Source organism: Corvus cornix, chromosome 4, assembly GCF_000738735.6.
Source record: "Corvus cornix cornix isolate S_Up_H32 chromosome 4, ASM73873v5, whole genome shotgun sequence".
NCBI classification, from domain to species: Eukaryota; Metazoa; Chordata; class Aves; order Passeriformes; family Corvidae; genus Corvus; species Corvus cornix.
Genome location: NC_046334.1, coordinates 13353147 through 13379263, shown reverse-complemented (window position 1 = coordinate 13379263; position 26117 = coordinate 13353147). Strand labels below are relative to the sequence as shown.

The following is a 26117-nucleotide window of genomic DNA, read 5'->3' as shown; positions in this document are numbered from 1 at the left end:
CCCCTCAGCTCTTCAAGAAGTCTCTCACACTACAGATGGTTGTGGATGACAGGAAATTGCACGTGGCATCTAAACAGAGTTTGAGCGACCCCCCTTCTGCCTCAGCAATTCTGCTGCTGTGGTGTCCTCACTGCCTGTTGCTGGCATGATTTTTCACAGCTTTCAGCATTCTGTGGGTAGAGTACTCTTAAAGACATGCAGTTGTTGGCTATCAGCCTGTGCTGCTGGCTCCCTTGGGCTTGCTGCTTCTGTTTTGTGGTGTAGTGAGCAGCCAGACACTTTTCAAATGAACCCTTCAGTATGCCAGAGCCTGAAATGTCCTTGTGCCTGGTGCCCCATGGGGTAGTCAGGATACCCCTGCAGACCCATGCAGTGTTGCTGCTCTTCCTCTGTGAGCTTTGTGTCACACTTTGCTGCCAGTGCAAACATAACGGATGATTTGACTGTCACTTTCTCAGTGTATTTTTTTTAGAACCACCTTCTGCTATCTTCATCAACCTGAGAGTTATGTCAGTTTCTTAAATATTATGGGGAATCTCCAACTTGTACTCAAATACTAGGAAAACTCAGCAAATGACTGTGAAAAACATAAATGTTAGAGAAACATTCTATTATTTGATCCTGATCTGCGGATTTTAGTTAAATTGAAAGAAAGATAATTCTGAATGGAACTGAGAGCTGAGGTTAGATTAACAGGTCTGTAGTTCCCTGGGTCTTCCCTCATGCCCTTGGAAATGCAGTGTCAGCACATGGAAGGCCACTGCTCCCACCCTTGCAGTCCTCTGCCTCAGGAAACTGGGCAGCCCAACATCTATCAGTAGCACTAAAGACTGAGGCAAACAAAAAAAGCATTCTGTGCCTCTGCTTTATCTTAATCTCTGTTAGTCGGGTGACAGTCTTCAGCAAGTTCTAATGTTTTCTTTAGCGCTCCCTTTGCTCTTGACATACCTTAAAAAGCTTTGTCATGTGAATCAACACTGGCCAGTTCCAGCTCTAATGGGGCTTTGGCCTTTCCTGTCTTCTCCCTGCATGCACAAACTCAGCTCTGTAATCTTGCTGCAAAGCCCCACCTTTCTTCCAAAGATACTCTTGAGCACCACAAGGAGTTCCCTGCTCAGCCAAGCTGGTTTTCTGCCACTTAATGTTTGGAAAAATTGATATCTCCCACAAGAACAAGGGCTACTGATCCAGTAACTTCTCATCATTACCCACAGAGAAATTCATCAGTGCTTACATCCCAACCAGGTGATGCAGTAGTAGATGCCCTCTACACCATCTCCTGCGTTTTCCACTGCCCTTATCCTCACCCAGAGGCTTTCTTGAAAGATAGCAGATTAAAAACACAAGATAACATATTTATTTTCAGAAATACCATCTGTGCATTTTGGAAATCACTTAAGTCCCACTGGAAATGGGACAAGGGCTCCTAAATCACTGAATGTCATCTGTGCTTTTCAGAATGAGGAAACTGGACCAGAAAAACAACCCTCCAATTATAAAAATTTTTAAAAGGCACAGTTAATCTTCAATATCTAGTTTTTTATGTGATCAAATCTTTAGTGGAACATGATTAAATTAATTTTAGTAAAATAAGTATACAACAACAGTTGCTAATAATAATGATGAAAGAGGAAATGCCAACCGTAAATGCTTCTCTTTTAATTCCTATTAATTATACGTAATTTCTAACAGTGTTGTGCTAAGAAGCCTTAGCTGTGGAGCCAGGATCCTATTACACAGCTACCAGCTGTGATGTTCTACAAAAAGAATAAGGTGGTCTTTTTTGTGCCTGGGTGTCTGTATGTAAAGACATGAGTCAACAGATGGGCACTGACAGCTCGAGAGAAGAACCCCAGAGACCTGTCAGACAGTGCTGGTGTATGATGTGCAGTGATATTAGCACACAAATGGCGTGCATTATATCCACCTTTCTTTCTTGGGTGCTGTGGTAGAGGTAATTTCCAAGAGGGATTGGAAGTTGTTGGATGAATTGGCTTTGTGAGTGTTAACTCCTCTTGCTCCCAGCACGAGTGCTGAATGTTTGCTAAGGGGGTGTTGCTGGTTAATTGTTTGCAGGCTTTCTGATATAATTTGTGGTGTAAGGTACAAATTGTGATTTTTGATTTCCACACTGTATTCGTAGCAGATCTTATATCAGGTCTGTAACATGAGAGGGTGGCATTTCATAGACACCATTTAGATAAGGGCTTCTATCTAAGGACCAGATCAGGTTGTAACTATGACAACCTCGCAGATACAGCTGCACTTCCAGGGCAGAGATTCTTGCCTGCATTTTTTCAATAATGCATAAATGGAATGTTATGTGTTAATTCCGTTCTTTTTTCTGTAAGGTGCTGGTTTTGACCAGTTGTATCTAACGCCAAAAGCACAGTGAAAATCACCCTGGAAGTTTAAAAACATACCTGACTTTTGCTTTTGTATCTACATCCTGTTTTCCAGTGCTTTTCTGATGCACACTGGAGTCTATAGGCACAATACAAAATAGCAGCAACTTGGTCTTACAGCATTTTCATGGGATTTTTAATTCATCACTAATATAAGTTGTAGTTTCTTCTTTGTTTAAAAAAAATTACATTGTGTTTCTTTTTTTTCCTCTCATTTTCCCCCCTTCTGGAGAAATAGAGATTTTTATTGCTTAAAGGGATGAAAGACAAACAAGAGCTCCTTTCTGTGAGAGTATTTGCTGAAAACAGTAATCCTTTTTTATTTTGTATATGACCCACCCTGTTAAATGTCATGGGACTTTAGATGACTGCTGTAGAATTCCACAAAATACTGAAAGAAAAAATAATATACCAAAGCTCAAAATCGGCACCTAATAAATTCTACAGGATTTTTAACTAGCTGTAGTGAACTATGGGATTTTAACTCTGTTGAATCCTGTTGAATTTCTCTACTAGGGTATCAATCTTCACACATGTATGTGTGTGATTTTATCTTCAAAGCCCAACAATTGAACACAGCTAAGTGGAAGGCTGAAGGCAAATTTTGCATGTTGCCTTAAAGAAGTGGCAGAGTTGTGCCAGGTCACAAAGAAGAAATTGCAGCTGGATCCTGGGATTAATACACCAAGGGAGCTGGGCTGTGGTAGTCAGGGAAACAGCAGGAACAAATGCTGCTGAGGAAACAAAAACAAAACCCAGGTCTGCTCTGTGAATTTTCCGTCAGCAACCTCCATGGGCCACAGCGCAGTGTTATGATGGTGTATTCACAGAAAATGCCACAATTTTTCTAATTAATGGCTTTTGTGCTTTTCTTGCTTAGATCCACAGGAAAGGAGTTTGCCCTGAAGATCATAGACAAGGCCAAGTGCTGTGGGAAGGTAGTGTACAACAATTTGCATGTGTACAGAAGCAGCACTAGCAGCTGCTCGTTAGTCATAAATGGTGGGTGTGTTTGGGTTTTCTGACTATTTTCAGAGTATCTCTTTAACAAGATGATAATGTATCCAAGAAGCAAATAATAAAAGCAGTGAGTGTTAGTCTACTAAATAATAGAGAAAAACCAAACTAATTGTTGTCTATTTTATTGGACTGACAAAAAACAATGCTAATATGCATCCAAAATATATTGGATGATTTTGATGTGTAAAATGTGAGTGAGGAAATTTGCAGCTATATGTTTATTTATGTAATACTCATCCCACTCTGCCTCTTATTTTTCTCTTTTTATGGCTGAATGTGCTCCTTTTATAAGCAGAACATGGGTTTGAAAATAAATTTTCACAACCATTTCTTTATGTAGTATCACCTTCCTGTAATAACAAAGATCTCTTGTGTTCCAAAAACTTTCTTTTTAATTCAAACTTTAAACAAAAAAGTCAAAAAATTGTCTCTTCAGCAGAACAGCATCTCATAATGAAAACAAATATCTGAGAGTATCAGACCTCTTCTTTCCCTTCATGCTTCCTGAGAATAGATATTTTTAAAAAGGGAGAAAAACTGCCTACTCTCTTTGTGTAGTAAGGAGCTGTGTGATGCTGTGATGACTTCTATTAGTAGAGGTCTTCAGACAGAATCATTTTATCTGTGCAGATTTTAAACCATGTACTAGGTGCTAGGAGATGAGGGTTTCATTTTACCTTGTATTCTTCAGGTTTATTTAGAAAACTTGGAAAAGAGTCATAAAAATGTGCAGCCACAAGAAAAAGTGCTAGGATTGCCTTTCTGAGATTAAAATGTTGCAATTTCTTCAGCTGTGGAAAGGGCGACCCAGTGTGTTTCGCTGCAAACAAAATTTTTGGATGATGTGTACAGCTTGCAACTTTAGATGGTTTTCATTACTTGTCTGAGTTAGCTGCTTAGGCATCATGAATTGGAATGGTCTAGAGACAGATAATGTATTTTACACAGTAGAGTTTAGAGGAATTTTCTATTTATCATTCTCCTTGCTTTAAAACATACATTAAAAAAATATCAACCCTATGGATGCATAGTTGCCTGTTTTAAAAGGACCTGTATCTGCACAGCTGGAGACTGTTGGGAAGATGTTTATACCTCTTAGGGGAGTGGCAGAACCATCCTGAAAGAATTCCAACAAAGAAAATAATTAAATTTTGTTGCAGTGTATTCCTTCCTCACTCCAGCCCACCAGAAAACCACCCATCCAGCCAAATTCAGATGATTTAAGCGTTGCTCACTGCTCCTTGATCTTGGATGTTTGAAAATTCGAATCCAATTGACTGTTTTCCACAAGTGGCTTAAATGCTACTTACATAATAATGTCTCTGTAAATAAATCATTTTAATGTAGACTGAAGCATACATTGCACTATCCAGGAGAACACCATAACGAGTTTTGGACTTATTATTTTTTTACATGGCAAAACGTAGCAAGACAATGGGTTGGTTGGAAATAACTAACTACATATAACTCAGCATTTTTTGAGGGCAGATTTTTAAACAGTAGCTGAACAATATTTTGGAGCCTTTTAAAACAATATTGTTTAAGTATTACTTATGCCTGAGCCTTAGTTAAAGCAGTTAACAATTTAGTCAAGTGAAACAAAGAAAGCACAGATAAAGCCATTGTGCCTTAGTTGTAATTAATGGGTGTAATAAATTGAGTATGTTAGCTGTACTTTAGGTTGAAAAAAGCTAAAGATTCTAGTTTTTGCTTGGACTCTCAATGTTAGTTTTGAATTTCCAGGCTTCCATCCCTAAGGCTTAGTATGCTGTGGCTATTCACGTCTGTCTGGTGATGAGATTCAGCATTGCGTTTAACAGAATTGCTTCCTGTTTGTCTGTTTTGTTTTTTCTCCAGAGCACTTTGCTTGGAGCAGGCATATGTTTGTTCAGAGTGACAATTGCTGCTCTTTCAAAGTGAATTTGAAAGGTGCGATGTTTAACCCGTGTGTGCCGCACCGTTCTCTCACCAAATGAGATGCACATGTGGCATGTGGGTTCTGAGCTATGTAGCCACAGAAAGCTTTGGCAAAAGCACAATGCATCTGTAAATAACCCTGGAAAAAGAAGGTGAAGTGATGTAAGATCTCCAGTCACTGACTACGCACAGTGGATCACGTCTCCCCCTAATGCTCTGCTCACAAATGCATGAAGTGCATGCTCCTTATCAGTGCATTTGACATGGATGAGTTCCCAGTCCAGTGACATGATTTGTTACCTGCCAGGGTGGAAGGATACCCATGTTTGATGCAAGCATTGTTGCTTATTTTGCAGAGAACGTAAATACAATATCCGTATTCCAATATTTATAAAGGAAAACTAAAATCATTCTTCACATAAAAGGGACACATAATTTTTTTTTTGCTCTCCAGTGTTAAAATGTTCTAGAAAACAAGACATTTGAAACTAATTTGCTCTCAAAAGCCATAACTTCCTCAGAAGCACAGGGAAGGGGAAATTAAACTCAGTCTGTGTGCTGTTAAGCTGTTGGAGTCACAACAATTTAACTGAACTATTACACATTTTGCAGATTGTAAATCTTGAACAGACATATAAAATGAACCAAAATCCATAACCAAAGCACTCAGAATATTTTTTTTCTTTAATATATTCTACAAATTTTTAAAAAATAAAGTCCTTGGATATAAATCCTAGGTAATCTGTCCTTGAGTAACCTACACTAAATGAGAGGTGAAGGCTGGAGGGGATCAAGAACATGTTAACTATTGATGAGGGGCGACAGGTTGCAAAGATCCAGCTTGGGGGCAGAAAGGTTCTGAACTTAATTTCACCTCATAATACCCACATAAGAATATAACCTGCATTTTCTGAACTGCTGTCATGTTCTGGGGTCTTTTTCGGAGATGCCCCGTTCATTACATGTGTGAATTATATTTTAAATTAAATGTGGTCAGTGATGAAATACAAGTTAAGACCTAGCAACTGAGAATAACCACCTGCTATATAAATTAATCAGCAAAAAGGGTGGTCACTGATCAAGTGATAGGAAAAGTGAATTGGCAAGTTCCTGTTTCAGATAAACTTCCATCCTCTTCTGAACAGGAGCACCTGATTGAAAATGAAGTGTCTATTCTGCGCCGAGTGAAGCATCCAAACATCATCATGCTCATAGAGGAGATGGACACCCCCACAGAGCTCTACCTGGTGATGGAGCTGGTCAAGGTAGGGCTCAGGGGGCTTTATTTGTCTTTTCTGAGTTCTCTGTGTTCGTGTGAAGTCTGAGCAGTATCTAGGAACGCTAAGATCTTGAGAGACATAATCATACAGGGTTTCAGTGGTAAACTGCATTTTTAAATCATAAAAATACACCCTTCAAGCAATTATATTAATGGGATTTCTCTCTCTTCAGCTGTAATTTGACTATTTACATAAGATTTGAAGTAATTTTACAATGTGTACAGTCTAGACAGAAGTGGATAGTGGGTTTTTTTTGTCATGCCTACAATATGCAGGGGTGATAGTGATACGCGTTTACTAACAGAACACCTGCATTTATTTCACTATTCTCATTATTTAATAATTTGATTTAAAGAAATGAGCTCTCTGTAATTAATTTATTGAATAGATAAGACAAATAGTTTAAACTCAAGCGATTTTTATCCTGGAAAACCAAAACTCAAAAGATCTCACCTGTTTTGCTTATATCAAACAGATATAAATCACCAGAGAACAGATGCTGCTGTTGTACACGTACAGAGAAAACATAAATACTCATTTTGCTGTCGCCTTGTGAGCCAGATACACGAGTAGCATCAAGTTCTAGTCATGCATTCTCTTGTCTGAGTTCTGAACATGCACAGCAACACTGCACATCAGCTTGACTGAAATGTCAGATACAAATAACATACAGCAGAAGCAGCACTGCTCATTTTTTGAGCAGCACTTTTTATTTCTGACTGAAGAACTGTTACGGATTCAGGAGTCCCGTTTAGAATGGTTGCCAGACTGGGAAACCTCTACAGAAAGTGTGTAGTTGTTGAATTCATAATTTGTGTAGCCTACTCATCTTTCCTCCTTTCTAGAAGTTATTTTTATATCCCATAGGCTTTTTGGGGTTTCAAGACAGTATTTTTAATGTTTTAATTCACCACCATCTTGGCCTGTATTTCCTGAATTGCTGCTTTTCTTCGGTGTGCATGGAAATGCTTGGAATGCCACCCACAGCTCAGACAGATCACTCCTACAGATGTATCCAGGGAAACCATCATGGAGACACCCACATGAAATTTGTTGCAATGACTGAAAATGCCGCATCAGTAACTCACTCACACGTTGTTGTGTATTCCCAGAGGAACAGGGCATCTGTAAACAGAGCCTGACACATTCAGAAATCAGCTGGAGGTTCTGTACTTTGATGTATCTCAATCAGTGGATTCTTTTATGTTGGAATGGGCTTATCTTTTTTGTCCTCTTCAGCTATGTTTATTTGGTATTTCTTGCAATATCTGCAGAAATTTGAATTTGCTGAATATTTGTTAGTTTTGGTTTTGGTTTTTTTTTTTTTTATTATTATTGGGCTAATTTATTTTAGACTTTACTCAAAATCAGGGCTGTTTTTCACTATGATAAAGGTATTATACTGATAAGATGAAGGAAAGGGAAGCTGTATGCCCCTACCTGTAGGTAATATGAGTGGTCAAAGTAGGAGGATCAATAGAAAAAAAAAATCCGTGATTTGCCCAAGCTCAGGCACCAGAAGCCTGGCGTACAGTTAAGACCCAAGTCCCAGTCTAGTATCTTGACAAGATGACAAGATCATCTTTCTGCAAAATAATTTTTTTTGCTATTTAACAGGAATTAGAGCATGTCTTTTGTGAAGGAAGATTTTACATGTTTGTTTAGCTTGTGGGTTTTTTAAACTAAATACCATCTTAATTATTTTTTAAACAGTGATCTTTTTCTTTTCCATTACGTAGGGAGGAGACCTATTTGATGCCATTACTTCATCTACAAAATACACAGAGAGAGATGGGAGTGCCATGGTCTACAATTTAGCCAGTGCTCTCAAATATCTTCATGGTCTCAACATTGTGCACAGAGACATCAAGCCAGAAAATCTTCTGGTACGTCCCATTTATTTTCCAGTATTTTCCCTTACTTTGTTCTCATTAATGCAAATGCTTGTGTATAAATGTCAAGGAGCACAGCAGAGAACAGCAGGCATATTAATTTAGAGTGAGTATGTGTGAAGTAAATCTTTTGCCATGGTATAGCAATCACCTTAATGCAGGAGAGCTGCGGCTCAAGCCTGTCCTTAGACCTATCTTTATTTACATTTTGATTGGCTGCTTTTTGGATAAGCAGGAGATTTCTCTCACAAAACAATGAATTTTAAAGCTATGTCAATGAATTATTTATCAGTTTGCAAGTGGGAGAAAGGTGGGCTGAGTGCCATTTCTTCCATTTCTTTGAACAATCCTATGGTTACCATCTGAAGCCAGTGGTTTTTTCCTTTCACTGTCATAGTAGGATCATCTTTCTGATGATTTACCAGTGTTCTGGCTGGGAATTAAACCTGTACATAGCTTTATTCTTTTCCTAGGCAACTGACTGCTTTTTCTTTCGGCAGAGACGTAAAATAACTGTGCTGAAAAGAATTCCCATGAAGTCTGCTTTGGGAACTACTTATGGCCCAGTCCACAGAGGGCGTTGTTCCCATTCTGTACACAGAATGGGATCAGCACGTGCTGTCCCCCTTATATGCAGAGGTTACACTTGTTCATTACATATTGGATATTAAGTGTTATGCACTGCATGAACAGGGCCATAATCTCCCCTGCTTGAGGCATTTCTTAAAGTCTTTTGTGGTGTTTTGTCAGTCCTGTTTAATGAGTTTGCATCGAGAGCAGGAGTCATGGCTTATTTTGAACTATTACAAGGACAGGGCTACAAGCTGAAAATATTTCCTAATTAACAGACAATTCTCTCTCCAGTAATTCCACTGACAGTGTTTAGCAATTTAAATAAACCCTCAAATAAATTAGATTGTTTAGCAAAAAGTAAGGGGGGGAGGCTTCTCCTGGAAAATGTAGTCACAGCAACATGGCACTTGGGAGAGAAAATGAAGGTGGAAGTCTCACATATTTTTAGTGCATCTCCAAACACAGACAGTCCAAAGAAATTTTAAGTTCTCATTAGTGATTGAATCAGTTATAAATAGGCACAAATGCCCTTTCTGCCTAGAAAGCCTAAAGAGATTACTCAACAGATGCAAATCTTACTCACTGTGATTGACAGCAGCAGAATGTTGAGATAACATCCTGGTATTGAATGCAAATGTAAATAATTCCTATCAACTGCTACCTGTTATTATAAGTAGTTAGGATTTTTGCACAGGGTCATCCAGCCTGTCTGGATGGGAATTACATTCCCTTTGGTAGTCATGCATTTAAAAAATGCAAACCCTAAGAGTAATAGCTGATATGAGGGTGTTTAAAAAGGAGAACAAGTGTTTCCATTACTGATATGAATTACACAGGGGAATGAAGAAAGATATTGCAGTGCTCAGTTGTTTGAGGAAGGCAAATAAATTCAGCGATTCTGGAGATTATGGGGTGCTCCATTCCAGAAACTAGATGCCTTTGAAATCATGTTAATATGAACATTTTACTTTAAGAGTGAAAGAGATGAATTTATTAGGAGGATGTTTCCTTTGTGTTGGTCTGGTGTGATTTACTCCTGCTATCATGCTTGTATACCACTTTTCTTTCTATCGAAATTCAGCTTCTTTCATCAATAAAATGACTCAGTGCTAGGCTCAGTGCGAGGTTATTTATGGGCCTTTTGGTAAGGTGCAGTTGGTCTGCACAGAAACCTAAACTGAACTTGCTCAGACCAAGCACAGGGAAGACATTTGCTGATGAAAGACCGAGTATGCTGACTAGATTTATGCTAAGTTAACAAGATGTTAAACAAATCTGATTGTAGCTGCCAGTCCCATTTTAAACTCTAGGTCCCAGTCAAATGAAAGTGGAGTATTCTATTTTACTGAATATATTTAAAACTTCTCAACATTCAAGGATTGGCTTTTCTTTTCCCCCTCTAGTTGCTCAAGGCTGTGTCATGGTCTGACCTACATAGCTGGCAGACAGCTCCATTGAACACTTGCTCCAGCTGCAATCAATGGGAATAGCATTTTTCTTTCCCTCCAGGGCTGTGGAAATTCCTTTTTCCCATCTTCTTGGTGTGGCGATGATGATTTCCTGAAAAAATTAGAGGATATAAAAATGTAGATGTTCTTGTCCTCATTCTGTGTTAATTTCCCTGATTCTAGGTCTGTGAATATTCGGATGGAACCAAGTCTTTGAAGCTTGGAGACTTCGGACTGGCGACAGTGGTCGAAGGCCCTTTGTACACTGTCTGTGGGACACCCACCTACGTGGCTCCAGAAATCATTGCAGAGACAGGGTGAGCATGACACGGGCCTTGTAACCACTCATTTTTGGCAGGCAGCTCCTGACTGTTGTAAGATCTCAATGCTCCAATGGGCTGGCCTTCCATTGTTTGTAACCAAACCATCCGTGGGCACCACTCCCAGTTCGTCCAAGAGGCCAGTAGCCTTGTTCTCCCTGCTCCCAGAATTCACCTTTGCCTCCTCTCCCACCTCCCCAGGACCAGCTCTGGTGCAGCTCTGGTCCATTTGTTTGTGCTCCCTGCCTAACCTCAGCATCCAGAGCCCATTGTACCACCTGTGACAGCTGCTTGGGGAAGAACAGACAGGCAAAACACAGTGTTTGCATTAGAAATGGAATAATTTATATTGGAAGAGGCTCCAGAGGTCACCTGTTCTCTGGGCAGCTCTAATTAGATCACATTGATTCAAGTGACCCTGTTTGGGTGACACATCCTCTTTGATAATAATTGAACAAGCCCATTATTTTGTATTTAACAGGTCATTGTGTAAATACAAAAAAAAGTTGTGTAAAATGGTAGGTTTTCACAAATGGTAGATTTTCACAAGTCCTCTCTCCTTTTACACCTACTAGAGCTCCATTCCATGCTCTAGCTGACTCTTGCCATGGCTGTGAACACTCTGAATTTCCTGATGGGGGGAGGTTTTGTTGTGTTGTTCCACTCCTTGTTCAGTGCATTTGTCGCATTGAGAAACATTTCACAGCTGCAGTGAGCTCCGGTGTCAAAGGGCACCTCATCTGTGTGTTTGAGATTTTGACAAACTGAATCCATTGAATAGGGGAAAAGACCTCTTTCTGACCTCCAGTGTTTTAATTTCTGTGCTTTAAAAGAAAAGAGCAGTTCTTTTTCCCTGTGTTACTCACTGGAGAGGCTAGAGAATTGGTGTGTCTAGTTGCTTAGCAACACATGATAACCTTAGAGATAGTTACTTCACTGTAGGGATTGAGAAGGCACATCCTTGTCTTTTATCATTAATAATTCTGGATTGGGAAACCTGGATACTGACTTGGATTTGAGTATATTCAGAAGACCCTGGAGAGCCTTGAGGCTTATGGTTGAGGAAAAAAAAAATAAATTATAGAATCATGGTTTCCTAAAGACTGTAATGGTGTGAAGAAAAAGATGCTCAGGTATAAAATACATTACCACATCAGCAGCAGGTAACTCAGCACAGATTCTCACATAATCCTGTCAGTGTCACTTATTTTTGATTGGAATGACTTTTTGTTGTTAATTCAGCACAAGTAACACAGCCTTGTTTTCTCAGGTATGGCCTAAAGGTGGATATTTGGGCTGCAGGTGTGATCACCTACATCCTGTTATGTGGATTCCCACCTTTTCGCAGGTGAGTGGCAAAGGGAAAACCAGCAAAACCAATCAAGTTCCTTCAGAGCAAGTCTGACCTTTCTCCCTGAAGGAGGCATCATCCCTGGAGGAGGAAAAAAGGTGGATTAGATGGACACGTTTTCCTCACAGTTTTGTTCATTTCTTTAAGCGGTTTTCACTCGTCCCTCATTTTAGTTTTTGGGATCAATTTATTCATTTATTTTTCTAGGGGGGCAGCTGCTTTGGTGCCATGCGGGGGGTGTGAGGGCAGAGCCGCTTTTCCTTTTGTCTCCACGCGCATCGCAGCTCCGCGATCCACGGGCACGCGCTGCCCTCTGCCGTTGGCGTCGGGACGCGGCAGCTCCCGGAGAGCGGGGGAAAAGGCTGGGCGGTGGTAAACCGGGAGAGGGGGAAAATGTCCTTATCCTGCCTTTTTAACCTTGTTCGTCCTTTTGAGAAGCGTCAAACGAGCGGTGGGGTTTGCAAACATCACTTTTGGTACTCGCGGTCACACCGTGTATGAGTTCTACTGCAAATCAAATGGTTTCTTTTTTTTGCCAGAGAATGAGAAGGAATTGGCCCATTTTAATAGGGAATTCTCCTCCTAACATATAAATTACTAATGCAGGGCCTGTTTGTTCATTTTTATAACAAAATACTTAGGTTTTAACTAAATCATCAGACTGAACGAAAATATTTTGCAAAGAATTACAATATAAATATTATTGATGGAAAAACATTAGTTCACGTATTTGGGTTTTTCATGTTGTTAGTTCATGTTTAAAGCTGAAAATCTGTTTTGAAAGATAATTAGACAAGCAAATGGATTCTTTGATTAGAGTTTGGGGGTAGGGCACAGAGAATGTCTATATCATGCTACTAGAACCAGGTCATAACTGAGGTTAATAGATATTTATTTCCAACCCACCTCGAGCTAAATTGTTCTTTACAGAAATAGGTTGAGTGGATGTTCACTCTGACTATGGCCAGTTGAAAGAAGTTGAAAAACAAAAATCCCATTCCCATTAATCTGTGAATACTCATGATACTAGGTTTTGGATACAAAAGTGCTTATCCTTTCCTTTTCAGCAGCCTGCCAGTACTGACTACATTAAATGTATCCTGTGTTTTCCATATGTCCTCCTTGGATTTTGAAAATTCTTCTGTTTTGATAGTTTCAAAGATGAGGCTCATTTCACTACACTTCTTCCCTCTACCACGTGTTTTCTGTAGCAGGTCCTTTAGAACTGGGCTGGCAAGTGACCGACTTTTCAATCCCCTTTCCTGTTCCCCTTTCCTGTGTGCTAACTACGCAGTCCCTATTCCAGTGGAAAAGTTACCTCAGTGTGTTGGCTTTTCTGTTGTCATCACTTCTGACAGAGTAGCTATGACAAACAGCTCAGAAGAGCTCTCACTGTGTAAACTTGCAAATTACTCATTTCTAGTAATTATCAACACAATTTCTGTTCCATCCCCAAATCAAGTTAAAATTCCCATGACAAATTGGCTTCCATCTCAGGGTGTTTTTTGTTACTGCTGTTTTACAGTGAAAACAACCTTCAGGAAGACCTCTTTGATCAGATACTTGTTGGGAAGCTGGAATTTCCCTCTCCCTACTGGGATAACATCACTGATTCAGCAAAGGTACTGATATTTTTTCCAACCTGAAACAGCATTTCTGACAAGCCCCCGTGCAGCCTGTGCTCAGTTGGGAAGGCAGCCTGGAAGATCCAGAGAAGCCTCTTCCCCAGTGCCCCAGCTGCCTTTTTAGTTGGTTTAGCTGAACAGTGCTTGATGAAAGCTCAGGTGTTTCAGGCTGTCATGTTCTGTCTGAGCAAGGGTAGCAAAATGCCAACTCCATTCAGGGAACACCACATAATATTCAGTTCACTTCATGATGCACTTCACAGCATGTTCAGTGCTTCAGCTGCAAAATAAATGTGTCTCTGAATTTTTCCCTCCTATCACTCTTTAAAAAAGAAAAATTATTGCTCTGTGGACTGGACGCAGTTGGCATTTCTTCCTATTTTTTTGAGGCATTTATGAGAGCTTTTCAAGAGGTGCAGCCATTGCTAATTGCCATTGCCAGCAATTCTTGTGTGGTCACTGCAGTTTTGTTTAAAATGATTGTGCCTGTAGGACAAAGGTTCCAAGTTGTAAGCCCCACTTCTCAGGTTAATTCACTAAAGTGCTCTGAATAATATCTGAGGACTCACTAGCAAGTGGAGATGGTTTGTTTATCCAGCCAATGAGAAGTTGAATTTTTTTATGTATTTTTCTGCATTTCCCAATGGGTGTTTATCCATTTCCCAAGCCCCAGTCACCTCACACATTTCCAGACATGCATTCTGAACAAACAAAGTCCTCAGGCTTGGGATCTCTCATTTCAGATTTCCACAGACTAAATAACTTGGCTGGTTGGGAAACCTCTCAGTTAGGTATGTTATTATCTGCCTGAAGAAGCCATTTCCCAAAAGTGAAGCAATGGACAGTCTCCTTGAAATAATCTTGATGAGAGTATGAAGACTGATAATTTGGAGGCTATAAAAGATTTTTTTTGGGGGGTGAGGGTGGAGAGAGGGCTTGGCTCAGTGTCTTTTATTCTTCTGGAGCAACACAGAAGAGAACAGTTTTCAAATAATTTCATAGTTTCTTGCCTTTCAGATGCAGATTCTTGTCTCTGATTTGTGTTTTTTATGTAATGTTACTGTGTGCATGTGCACTGACCAGAGAGGATCTCATCTCTCCCAGGTCTGTGTTTGTTCTGGTCATCAGAATGAATATATAGAGAACAAAGTGGAACATTAGAGCTGATTTTTTTAACATTTCTTTTTCATTTGGTTTCAAAAGGCTCAGTGCAACATGAGTACAATGAGGAGGTTGATCTGAAATATGCTGCCTGGCAGACTCTTAATCCTAAAGAGCAAATATTTTGTTCCATTCACATCACACTGGTATCACTGGTTCTGGTATCAGCTGGGGTTGCACCATACTTGGCACAACAGTATTTTCAGTTTCAATATCCTTTCCCACTCTTCTTTTTCTTTCTTTTTCAATGAAGGAGTTAATTAGCCTGATGCTACATGTGAATGCTGAAGCCCGGTACACAGCAGCACAGATCCTAAGCCATCCCTGGGTGTCAGTAAGTAAATCACATTTCACTTGTCTCTAATTTGACATTAAACCTGTAAATCTAACCATTAACTTGTAGTGTTCAGAAGCAGCAGTACAATTAGCAAATGTAACACCTAATTTACCATAGACACTAAGCTGATGCCTGTCAAGTCCTCCATCTCTTCAGGCAGCAGCAAAGGGAAACACCAAAGTGCATTGCTTATTGATTTAAAATCAATTAATTATTAATAAGTACTAGGTTTACATGGACACAGTCAATGCTTATTTTCAGGCATGTTTTAAAAGACAGACTGAATATGATCTGTGGAGTTCCCTGACACAAGAGAAGACAACTATTAACAAGTGTATCTATGGATAACAGCTCCTCTAAAACATATTTATGGTACTTTATAACACTTCCAGACTTAGGACATGATGGGCCATTTAAAGTGGTGATTTGAAAGAAATCCAAGTGACAAGTTGGCTTTTTATTCTTAACACTATTTCAAGCATGTTATTTTTAACTTGCTTGAATCAAACCTGCAGCTTATAATTGTGGGACAAATCAATGCATTAGAAGTGCCACATGTCATTTTAAGTAATAGAAGGTCATTCATAAAAGAGTGAGTGATTGCTCTGTTCCCTTCCTCTGGAATTCTCTCTCATGTAGCAGAGTGTTGAAGTGCCTATCTGAATATTTACTATGCATTAAAAAGCAGAAAGTACCTGATGATGATGAAGAAAAACTTGGTTTTTTTCCTAACTGGAATACTGTGTTCCTTCTTCTACAGGATGATGCTTCCCAGGAGAATAATATGCAAGCTGAAGTAACAGGTAAACTGAAGCAGCACTTTAATAACACCCTACCCAAGCAAAATAACACATCTGCTGGGGTTTCTGTCATCATGGTAAGAGAAATGAACATTTTTATACATTGATAGTATACTTTGCATATTTTCCTAACAGTGCTCTATGAGCATGTGTGGTGCAAGAATAGCAAACCCAAAACTAGAATAGTCTCTAATTCTAGTCTTTATTGCTGGATAATGTGGATTGTCTTATCATTGCTTGAGAGCAACCAAGTCTATCACAGTGTGCCACCTGAGATAAAAACCAGCTTTCAAACAGAAACCTGTGAATACTAAGTTAGGTGTATGTTAAAATGAAGTTTATTAACAATTTGAAATCTTTCTTTATAAAAACTGTGATTTTTTTTTTTTTTTTTTTTAAATCATACAGCCCACTTCGTTAGTTAAGTAGGCTTTTCCTCTGTGCCTGACCAAGTATTGTTTGATCTTGAGCACACTGTTGTTCAACACTACATGTGCCAGGAACCCAGGCTCCATTTCAGAAACTTCTTTCTTTCTGATCTCACTGTGGCCCGTCCTTGTCTGATGCAAGGATAGACACTGCACACCGAGAGTATCTTCAGTAACTTAAAGAAAATTACATAACAGGGATTTCCACCCTCACCCTCCCATTATTATTAATCACTCTCAAAGTCCAGCCCACTTATGTTAACAAAGAATTGTTTTAATCATCTGAGAGTCAGTAAATTGAAATAAAATGTTTCTGCCTATGTCTATGTCTTTGTAAATACATTTATGTGAGTTAAATAGGCAAACAATTTAAATGTAGGGAAAGTGATAACATAAAAATAAGTCGGAAAGTGGATTTCAGGTTCATGCTCTTGTCTACATTTCATTTGACAGTTTGACTTGACAGTTTGAGAGGGACTTCAGAGCTTCATTCTTTATACTGTTGAGACTATGGATAAGCCTGAAGCTGAAAACTGGTATAAAATGCACTATATGTAATAAGAGCAATTTTAATTCTAACTCTCAGCCCCTCTCCAACTTGCATGCCACTTAAGCCTGTCTCAGATCTCTGACACAGCATAGCTTCTGGCTTCTTATTGGCGTGGGTTTTTTCTGTTAGCTACTGACACTCCTTCAGCCAGGAAAGTTCACCTCATTTTACCTTTTCCTGCTTTATTTCCTTATAACAGGTATGGAAGGATATAAATACCTAATTATTTATTGCTGAATGCAGCTCCCAGTTAATGCTGAAAGGAAAAGTCAAACCTTGTTCAAAACATTGTGATCTAATAAGGGTTAAGCCCCCGATTTGTTATTCTTGCCCTGGTTTATCTTGAGCTTTGAAATTTAGTTACCTTTGTGTTCAGAAGTTCTTCACTTGCTCCAGCAGTCATTGCTTACCAACATTCAGCTTCAGACAAGCACACTTTGTAACTCTCGTGTATTGCAGTGCATTGCTCTCTCAGTCCACCTGCACATTCAGTGGAGCCCCCTTTAGCATCACCTCATTCCAACACTGTCACCCAGCCCATGCAGATAATACCATCCTGTGGCAGATAAGTAAAACTGCACATTCCCAGTTCAGTGTCCTTGCACAGGAGGCTCCTGCTGCCCCCAAAAGCATGTTGCTCTTAATTCATAACTGATTTTTTTTTTTCAATTAAAAAAATGTTCTGTAAATCTAAATTTGTTGCAATTGTGTTAGTTCTGCTTAAAGTAAGTCTAGTTTCTGTCCCTTGCTTCCTTCCTTTTTCCTCCTTTCCCAATGCCTGCATTGCTTCCCTCTGAGTAGGTCCAAGGCAATGGTACGTACTAACTGCAATGCTTTGTTCTGCTGCACAAAAAATACATAGTCTCCATTTGTAACAAGAAAGGAGAAATAACTAAGCCAGTCTGAAGTGGAAAAAGCTGTACAGCCACATTAAACCAGCAAAGGAATATCTTTTAAGCACTTAAGGTGTTCTGTCTTGAATGATACATATCTAAAATAGGCAAAGCAAATGCCAATACAACAATTATTTACTTCCTCAGACACGTCTTGGTGTATTCTCCTGGAGGTAATTTTGTGCATGTGTATATCTTACTGTATCTAAAAACAGCTAGAAAAAGATGAGAACCCTTTGAAGACAGACGCAAAGAACAAAACCACTGAATTAAACACTGTTTCTATTTTAAAAAAAAATTCCAATTGTCACTCCCTTTATGGTATCAAAGAGCTAGTCAGGAGCTAATCAGTCCTAAATTAATAAAAAACATTCTCGCTTAGCAACAGTAAAATTAAAGAAGAAAACTCTAAACTGCATTATGTAAGAATGTATTGCTGCTATGAGGACAGCACAGGAGAAAATCACTGTCAGCATGAGCTGAAAGCATGTCCTTCCCCCTTTAAATAACTTTACCTGCCACTGAAATAGCAGAAACCCCTGTATTTACAACTCTTTTTCCAGCAAGCAAAAAAAGGAAATGCAATGGTGTCTTGATTAAAAGAGTTTTAGACCATCACTAATCTCAAAAGCCCAGACCCTGTTCAGCTGCTCCTGTCCTTGCATGCTCCCTTTGCAGTGTTGATTGGCAGTAGCAGAGAACTCAGTTGTGGACTATGGAATTTTCTCCTTGTACCTCTATGCAGGTAGGCATGATGTAATTTGAGTTAAAAAAACAAAACACCAAAAAAAGAAGAGGTAAGTACCTTATTTCTGCTGTCCTTGATGACTTTGATGCAATAAAGCACATCTAAAAAAAAAAATGAACCATGCAAAATTTAACTTGTGTCAGAAAATTATTTCGGTATTAGATACTTCAGTGAATAGTGTACTACTAGTCAAACTCCACTAAAAACACACAGAAATTTTCACATTAGTAAAGCAAGTCCAATCAAAAAAATAAATTGCCCTGGAAAAGGCAGAGCACCTGATCTTTACAATTAGCATTTATCCTGTAGAGGGCATGGAAATTGTTGTCTTCAGCAGATGTACCACATACTCCAGATAAGCCACCTACTGCACTATGGAATTCTCAGTTCTCATTCCAACCTGTCGCTCCCTTCTCCTGTAAACTAATTTTTAAGTATAGAATTCAGAAATTATGCTTTTTTGCCAACATGAGAGGTCATTTGCCTACTCTCAACACTAAGCAGAAAAACAGGCCCTTTTCTTGAAGACAGAAAAAAGCTTTGGGTTTCCATCTGTCACTGTCCGCCGTGGCTCCCCTTCAGTACTGTGTGGTTTGTTACAGGAAATGTATCACTGAGTTCTCAGTAAGCATCATCTGATTCCTTGTGTGAGCAAAAACACAGGTACATAAATTTTGCTAATAGTTACTATGACAAGTTCCTTCTCTATCACAACCACTCATACCATCTTTTTTTCCACATCAGACTTGCAAGACAAAAATTTTAAACCTGCAATGGCAAGCATATATCTGGAAGATAAGTCTGCCTTACATTTTCTAAAATCAGCATCACAAAAATTATACCATTCATTATATAAAAGATTTCTGATGTTATTTCTCCTTTTTTTTCCTGGCTGTAATGCATGCACTTTGTCTTGTAGATTGTTTTAACCCTTAAGTTAAGACAGGGCTGTATTTAAGTGCTGTTTCATGTTTTGCCTTGGGTTTGTTTTGTTTTGTTTGTAGAACACAGCTCTAGATAAAGAGAGTCAGATTTTCTGCAGCAAGCGCTGTCAGGACTCTGGTAGAGCTGGAATGGAGAAAATGTCTGCAATTGCTGCTGCAGCTGCTGATCCTCGTGTGGCTGGGTCTGAGCCCCTCCTCCCTGCTGCTCCTGAGCCACTCCGGTCCCCCACACTGCCTTCTCCTGAGCTTGCTGGGGATCAGCCTGGTGCATAGGACTGGGGAACACAAATCCAACTGAAGCTCCCCGCACTCTGGCCACAGTTTTCTTCATTTCCCATGAATGTTTTCAGTTTGTGTGCACCTCTTGTGGTGAGCCCCAGCCAGGTCTGATCCTCTCCCTCACAGCAGGTGAGCAAACCACATCTTGGGAACAGCAGTAGGGGAAAGACTCTGGCAATGCTAGGTGGTTTTTTAAGTTCTTTGTGTTAATTATTAACTCCATTTCACACAGCCTTGGGCTCTAAATAGACTAACTTATGGTGTAGCTAACCATATTTTTGTATGAGCAGTGAGGTGGGGAACAGGTACCTGGCCTCGCCTCCACCAGCAGGCCCCATTCTGTTCTTCTGATGGGAATTCTCAGAAAAGTGGGAGAGGCAGTCAAGGGAAGAAAACTTCTATTTGCCTTCTATTCCAATGCCTCTATTTTTAGCCAAGTTTCTACTAAACTTGAAGAGGCAAATTTTCATGAAGAATTTTTTTAGTGGACTAACTGTAAAATATCATGAGACAAACATTTGGAGATAGAGAGGGAAGGATGGTTGTTCTCCATCAAGTTTGTTATCTGACTTGCAGGCAGGGTAGTGTTTAGATAATATGAATTTAAATAAAGTAACTTGGGATGTAAACATGAGCAGTGGACATATATTTGTTACAAAGACTGGAGTGAAGGAAGCCTTTTTGCTTTAGCCATTTTCTGTCCCATCCACACCTTTCTCCAGGGTCAGACTACCTGTTAGATAAAATAAAATTACTTTGGGCCTGTGAAGGGAAAGCCTGCTGCATGTTTTCTAAGCTATGATGAACTGAGCAGCTCCTAATTCTAGGACAAGCTGATAGAGGAGCTGCCATCACTAGCCATCAGAGGTTTGTCAGTGCTATCTCTCCCTATTCACCTGGTGCAGGCACTGGAAACCAGGATTGGGAAGCAGCTCTCCTTAATCTGCAGTCACAAAATAGACGAGGTTTTATCTTTCCCATAATGCTTAGTTCAATAGAGTATGTATTCGGCTTAATCCTTTTTCTTTGCTCGTTCTTATGAATTGGTCATAGCTCATTTTTTCTCTTAGCTATACTTTCTACTAGAATTGTAAAAGAAAGACCTGCAATAAACTTTCTTCATTAAAAAAAAACCAAAACACAAAATGTTATTCATTTCTTTGGGAGCTCAGTTATTTTGCCAGTGAAACTGTTGTCTTATTCCCTCTGCAGAGACTGAACAATTAGATGCCTACCAAAACAATTTAATAGAATTAATTTGCGGGACTCCCATAAACTGCATTGTTTTAAAGTTCATTGATTCCTATGAAAGACATGAATAAACATGGTTGCTTTACCTTTTGAAGAACATTTAAAGATCAGAAAGTGCAAACTGATGGTAGCAGAAAGATGTGCAACATCTTGGCAAAAAAAATATTAAAGGTAGGAAACCATGGCATGTAGTAAACTATGATAAAAAGGTTGGGCCACAACCAATCCTTGTTAATTAACTTTGTTGTGGGTTCCCTGGAGTAAGTTCAATGTACTTGAAGAGTATGGGAATAGCCTTTGTGTAAAATAACTTGTATTTTGGTACAGTGCAGAAATACAAAGCTTACTCAGAAGGGAAACTGGTGAGAGTCTGTAGCTGGCTGCCTGTGTGGTTGGTGATTTCTGCAACAAGTCTCAGACTCAGCCAAAGAAAGGATGTGGAATTTCAGGTGGAGCAGGCTAACCAGCCTCCACAGCAAAGACAGGGAACCCCTAAAAGAGCTGAACTGAGAGACCAGCAGAGAGGGAACATCAAACAAATAATGAATACTGGGTTAAGTTTCTGGTTTTGCATCTGTAACAGAGAGGATCATCACTTGCCTGGTCAGCTGCCAGTTCTAAGCAATTGCCTTTTCTCATGGAAGAAGAAAGTGAAGACAAATACCCTGACTTCGTGTCCTTAAGCTCATGATTTACCAACATCTAAACATGCTTAGACAAGACAAAGCAGAGGCAGGTGCCAAAATGCCTATTTAAAAATAGTGCTGCCAGCTGGGAAAGATGATCATATGGCCAGAAATCAGATAAAAACACAGCTGAGAAAGTCCTCAACTCTTTGTGTGACCTTGGCAAAATTCTAGCACTACTCCATGCCTTAAAATAGCTCCACGTAAGTTCAGTCTGTGCATAGGTGCAGGAGGTATCACACTTTAACATAAAAATAAAGACCTGCTGGTTAACACTAAAACATTTAATGAAGGTTCCTAAGTATCACATGTGGTTTCTTACCTGCTGCACTTTCATTTAGTCCTTCTCTTATTGTAGAGCCACCAGCTGCTGCTGGGGAGAAGGCAAAAATAGTTCTGGTTCACAATTTCTTTCCTGTTACAAAGGGAAAGAAACCGTTACAGAAACTGTAAACAAGTTACACATTTCTCAATGAGGAGTGTTACAAACACTCCACAGTGACAGCTCTACTGCTACCATGCCTACATTTTAAAAAATGAGTTACTAAAAAACCCAATCTTTTTAATTATCCTTGGTCTTTTTAGGTCCTTTGAAGGTGGGTACTTGTCACAGTAGCCCAGTGGAGCCATTCCTGCAGTTCTAGATTTAAAATCCCCAGGACTGAATCCTCTCCTACTGTAAATCAGCACATTACATCCACTGGATTCCCATCAATATTTACCCTTACAGACCATTGCCCCCATTCTGGAACATCAAAAATTATTTAAAATAATTGTCAAAATATATTAATAAAGATGATGTTTAATGATGATGTTACTTCCATCAAGTATTGACTCATTCTCAGCTAATTAAGAATATTTACACAGGTCAGTAAATCTCATTTAATCCTGGTTTTCATATCTTTCTTCCTCCCAGTAGACACTGGTCTATTTATTACAGCTTGATAGCATAGATCTACTGATTCCTTCACTTTTATATAAATATGTATTTATCAATCAATCATCTTTGGTTCTATCAGTTTTTAAATGGGAAATTGTATTTCAGATTTACTCATTCTTTCTCTCAAGCTACATCCAAACAGCAATTGGAAATGCACAAAACCAGCAACCTACCCAAAATGCTCATTCAGTAAAAGTGATGGTTTTAAGATGACAAAAAAGACAAGCAAATTAAACCCTCCTACTTGCAGTCAGCTTCAATGTCTAATGAACAGAAATAGGTATTTAGTTGAGCTTTTCTGTCAGGGGAATCCTCTTGAGCAGGATTTTTGTCTCCTTTTTAAACTAAACTAGCATTATGAAAAAAAAATACCAGGGCAGGGACTGGTAGCAGCCATCCACTAGAAGGCTCTTGCTTCTGTTCTTGAATTTTTTTTTTTTCCAAAGAGAATTTGAATTTTAAGTGCTTTTGTTTCCTTTGGAAACAGGAAGCCAAGAGTGCAGGTTTCAGAAAAGCACAGCTTCACCCGGAAGTATCATCAACTGTTCCCTTCTCCCCAAAATAACGGGGGAGATAATTGCCAATTAACAGAAAATACTGAAGTCTAAAGCATTTAAATGCTGAATGTCTAAACACTTGCAGCTACAGAGGCTTGAAAAAGCATCCCTTGCACACAGGATAAGCAAGGCAAAAAGCAAAATGGGAGAGCAATGTATGAACTCGTATCTCTGTTACTGGATATTGCTATCACTGAATGCACCTAAGTCTCACCACACAACCAGACTGAGCTGTGCCTACAACATTTTGCAGCTCACAGCTCGCATAGCAGGAAGAAAAATACTAGAACAACTTGAAGAAAGAAAAAAATAATAAATTATCACATCTCAAACTTTGTCCATTTAGCAACAGCAAGTACCACATTTTGGGAACCTCTTTTTGTCTATTCCCACACAATGCAGCATCATTTCCAAAGCACACATCATACTGTCTTTAATTAGCTGACACTATGATGCAGTCCCAGGGGCAAAGTTGTGTGCAATTTCAGATTTTACTAAATACATCTCTTGGTTTCAAGACTATGTTTTCCAGTAATGTCTCAATTAATTTACAAAAAAAAAAAAAAAGTAGTTTTATTTCCTACAATATATGAATAGTTGTGAAATATTTTACATTCATTTTATAACAATATGCTTCTTGATAATAAGTCTCAACTAAAAGTAAGCTATTTACAGGTACAAGTTACAATTTATTCTTTCAAACTTTGTATGTTTTAACACGTTTTTATCTCATGACACTGGTTGTATTTGAATTGAGGAGCTTTACATTAAACATAGTTGAATTTCAGTACATCTAAGCAAAATCTGAAACCATTTCCTACACTTTCTTTTTGTCCAGAGCTTTTAAAGAGCAACTTTAAATTACAAAGCATCATTTACTGTAATAGCTTACTAAAAATCTTAGGTTGGTTCTGCATAAACTATTTTGGATTTCATATAATATTGTAGCATATGCTAAATCCACACAAGTGACTCATTTCAAGTGTTTCATCCTAACACTGTATGGGAGAGGTCTCACTGGTTTAGAGCAGCACTCTCAGAATGGCTCATCTCTGGTTCTATTTAACAAGGCTAAAGCCAGTTTCTCAAGAACAATATAGTGATCTGTTATTCCCTTCAAATTACTTCTGGGAGAAAGAGGGGAAAAAAAATTATGCCATACCACAAGCACACTGAAATCTCTATGAATATGAAATCTAGGACATAAAGTGGAAAAACTACAATCTAGACAGTCACTTTATCTAGGCCATTCTTATTCAATACATCAAACAGCAATCATGTCCTGACTGCAATAAAATTCACTTCCCATTACCTTGGTATCAGTTCAGCTCCTTGGGATGTTTATCAGGAACAAAGCACTGCAGATAGGCGGAGGACTACCAAGAGGATGTCAGGACCAGAAACAATAACAGAGACATGCACAGCTTGCCTTCAGGTGTAGAGACTTTATGATAACAGCACAATACAGCCAAGAACTGCAGAAATATTTTCAAGTCTCACAGCATTCATTTACCTCTGCCTGCAGTGGCACCACAACACAAACTTCCTTCAGAGAAACTCCCACTCTGACCCCCACATCTCCTCTTCCAGATCCTACAGCATTTCTATCAGCAATTTGCTGATAGAAAATAGAAGGGGTTTCAAGCTATGCTTGCCAAGTACTTCTGCACAACCCAAACAAGCAGCACTACTACAGAGAACTTCCCATAACTACATCTGCAGCAGCTCTGTTTGAACTTACCAGAGCAGAAGAAAGGCCAGACTGTCACGTAAAGAAATGCTCTTCATAAACGCTCCCTCTGCATAAATGCATTTGAGGAGAGGGGTCTGTCCCTCTCTTCCAGAACATTCTGCCATTAACAGCCAAATGAGGCCCAGCTGCAGGTTAATGCCTGGCATCTGCTGATTAAACAGGGTTCAGGTGATCCATGTGACACAGGTGCTGTCCTGCAGAGAGTAACAAGTACCTGAGTAGTTAGAAATTTAAGCCTGTTTTCCATCTCATCACAAACAGCGTGAGGTGGACTACTTCAGCCAAAGCTGAGATCACAAGTGCACACCCAGGCCCCCAGGCTGGTGTCAAAGGTATTTGGGTTTACCTGTGGAAGGAGGGGATGTCCCACACACCAGAGCAATCCAGAACAGGGGTGTCTTTGCAAGCCTGCTCACGAAGGAGAAGGTGAAGATGTCCTTTCCCACAAACTGCTGCAGCACTCCAATGGCAGAACACCACACTGCAGCAACTGCTGCTTCCCAAGACGGGCTCGATGCAACTCAGGACAGCACACACAGGTACAGCTGTGCTTCCAGTTTGGGAAAGCACCTCCTGATCCAATAGAGCCCTTTCTAAAACAAGCAATCTAACAATCAACTCCCCGGGAAACATTTAGGCTCCAAGATCAGGAACTAATACTTCTATCATTAATTGTTTCCTCATAAAGAGAAGACTTTCAGGATTTCCATTTGGCAAAACACACCTTTGGTTGGTTATTTGGATTTTTTCCCTCCACCCAGCCTAGGAAACCCACCCTGGTTTGAGACAAACACAAATTGCAGTTCAAGATTATTCCAATTTCCCCTCAAACTCTGCTGATACCAGGCTGTGAATGTTGTTGAACTTAAGGAAGCGTGAAGTACAAGTTCTGCGTAACAAATGTGCAGTACACATAGCTCAGTACACCAGGCGCTTCCCACAGACATGACCCACTACAG

The 26117-nt window shown here is 39.4% G+C and overlaps 1 protein-coding gene across 5 annotated transcripts in view; it reads left to right on the top strand.

Moving 5' to 3' along the window:
- The window catches only part of DCLK2 (doublecortin like kinase 2), a 79810-nt gene extending 58688 nt beyond the window's left edge, over positions 1–21122 (top strand). For 2 of the 5 annotated variants that reach the window (XR_005601813.1, XR_005601812.1), the window contains 10 exons: positions 3286–3343; positions 6488–6607; positions 8362–8508; positions 10719–10852; positions 12126–12203; positions 13732–13828; positions 15246–15326; positions 16090–16206; positions 17011–17093; positions 19753–19839. Coding sequence is in view for 3 of the 5 variants with exons in the window: in XM_010412159.3 (XP_010410461.4) it covers positions 3286–3343; positions 6488–6607; positions 8362–8508; positions 10719–10852; positions 12126–12203; positions 13732–13828; positions 15246–15326; positions 16090–16206; positions 19753–19965 (1045 nt within the window). In the remaining 2 variants the exon portion in view is untranslated. Of the gene's footprint in view, positions 1–3285; positions 3344–6487; positions 6608–8361; positions 8509–10718; positions 10853–12125; positions 12204–13731; positions 13829–15245; positions 15327–16089; positions 16207–17010; positions 17094–17908; positions 17922–19752 lie in introns of all 5 variants that reach the window. The other 3 variants (XM_010412159.3, XM_039551363.1, XM_039551364.1) reach the window with 2 other exon arrangements.
- The last annotated feature ends 4995 nt before the right edge of the window (positions 21123–26117 follow it).